This window comes from Orycteropus afer, unplaced genomic scaffold (genome assembly GCF_000298275.1).
Source record: "Orycteropus afer afer isolate SDZICR_OR568_19922 unplaced genomic scaffold, OryAfe1.0 scaffold00011, whole genome shotgun sequence".
NCBI lineage: Eukaryota > Metazoa > Chordata > Mammalia > Tubulidentata > Orycteropodidae > Orycteropus > Orycteropus afer.
In genome coordinates this window covers 16,829,047-16,830,743 of record NW_006921598.1, presented here as the reverse complement: position 1 = coordinate 16,830,743, position 1,697 = coordinate 16,829,047, and the positions used below count along the sequence as shown (strand labels likewise).

The 1,697-nt window shown below is 35.0% G+C and overlaps 1 protein-coding gene across 1 annotated transcript in view; it reads left to right on the top strand.

Moving 5' to 3' along the window:
• Window positions 1–1,697, top strand: part of DOP1A (DOP1 leucine zipper like protein A) — a 62,404-nt gene that overhangs the window by 46,202 nt on the left and 14,505 nt on the right. Inside the window, exon 17 of the mRNA XM_042782340.1 lies at window positions 618–752. Within this exon, the coding sequence (XP_042638274.1) occupies window positions 618–752 (135 nt within the window). The remainder of the gene's footprint in view (window positions 1–617; window positions 753–1,697) is intronic.

Below are 1,697 nucleotides of genomic sequence, written 5' to 3'. Positions count from 1 at the left end.
AACTATGGAGCCCTGGTGGCACAGTGGTTAAAGCACTTGGCTGCTAACCTAAAGGTTAGCTGTTCAAGCCTACCAGCCACTCTGCAGGAGAAAGATGAGGCAGTCTGCTTCTATAAAGATAGCTTTGGAAACCCTATGGGGCAGGTCTGCTCTGTCTTATAGTGTCACATATATAGTGGCAGTGGTTTATAGTATAACTGTGTGGTTTATAGTATAACTATGTGTGGAGCATAGGAAAAAAGTGTAAGAGAGCTACTCTTCCTCTTCTAAAGTCAGAAGTTAGTAGATGTAATGTCTAAAGTTGAGAAAAAAATGTGAAAATAGGAAAAAAAAATACCAGTGTGTTATTTAGAAGTCTAGAAAAGAGCTGAAAGTTAAGCATGGTTGCATTTGGGCATGGGTAGGGATAGGGTTATTTTTTCTTGTCAGATGTATCATCTGTTTGATTTTCTTTGAAATGGGGTACATCTTATATATTGAGTTTAAAAAGCAAATTCTACTCAGCTAAGGGACTTGAAAAGATCTTTATAAAGAAAAGGCTATAAGATATTCTTTTGATTTTGCTACTACTATTAAAAAAAATTACATACATATGTATACAATGATGTGTTATTTAGGTCATTCCTGCAGCCAGTGAAGAACAGCTTTTACTAGTGGAGTTGGTTCGTTCAATCAGCGTCATGAGAGCAGAAACTGTTATCCAGACTGTGAAAGAAGTTTTAAAGCAGCCCCCAGCCATAGCAAAGGACAAGGTAAGAAAAAGCTTTTCTTAGCTCTTGTGTACAATTTTGTTTCAGAAATTATGCCAATAAGTAAGACATTTTTTTGTACCATATGTCTTAACTATAGTACTGATGACACAGATGATTGCAGCTGGCCCTCACACTGCTGTAATGAAAACAATTATCAATATCTGCCATGATTTGCTACTATGATTATTCCTATACCCTGTGGAGAGCTGTTAATCACTCCTACCTCTCTACATGTACATCCAAGGCAGTCAGGAACTGTGTGAACAAATTCTTAGGGAGGTGTTTCTGATCATGTAAAGAAAGAACACAGGAGCCAGAGCTCAAGGTCAGCTTACCTCAGTTGTTGCCACTTTTCATCACATTTTTATTCCTATCTGTTCTGAATGACTCTCTCAATTCTGTAAACTCTCCCAGTATTGCTATAACCTCAGTCCTAGTCAGTGTCATTTCTTGACCAAGGTGCAAGGGTTATAGAAATTGAATTAAACCTAATCCTTGCATTCACAGTGCTTTGTAGACATAAAAGTCTACAAATTAGTAAAATTATAGACTTACCTACTTTTCTGCTTTTTGTTGCAGAAATACCAAGAAATAATATTTTCTTGGAATATATTTACCAACTACAAACATTAGACTTTAAACCAAGCCAGAATAGACATAAGAACATTCTTAAAAGAATTGTTACACATACCTGCACATTTTGATTTATTTTATTATTTTTCTTAAGTTACCAAGGGACAAATGTATTTGTGTCAATATCTTTAGTAATGTTTACTAATTTCTTTACCATTCTAAAATCACATCTGGGGCATTTGTCATAAAGTTTTAGTGTATGTGAAAACTTAATTCAGCATTATATATTGAGCGCCTAAGTATGTGAATGAGGATGAGGGTACGATACAAGCATGAGGATACAATACAATAGAAAAAATATATATATATATA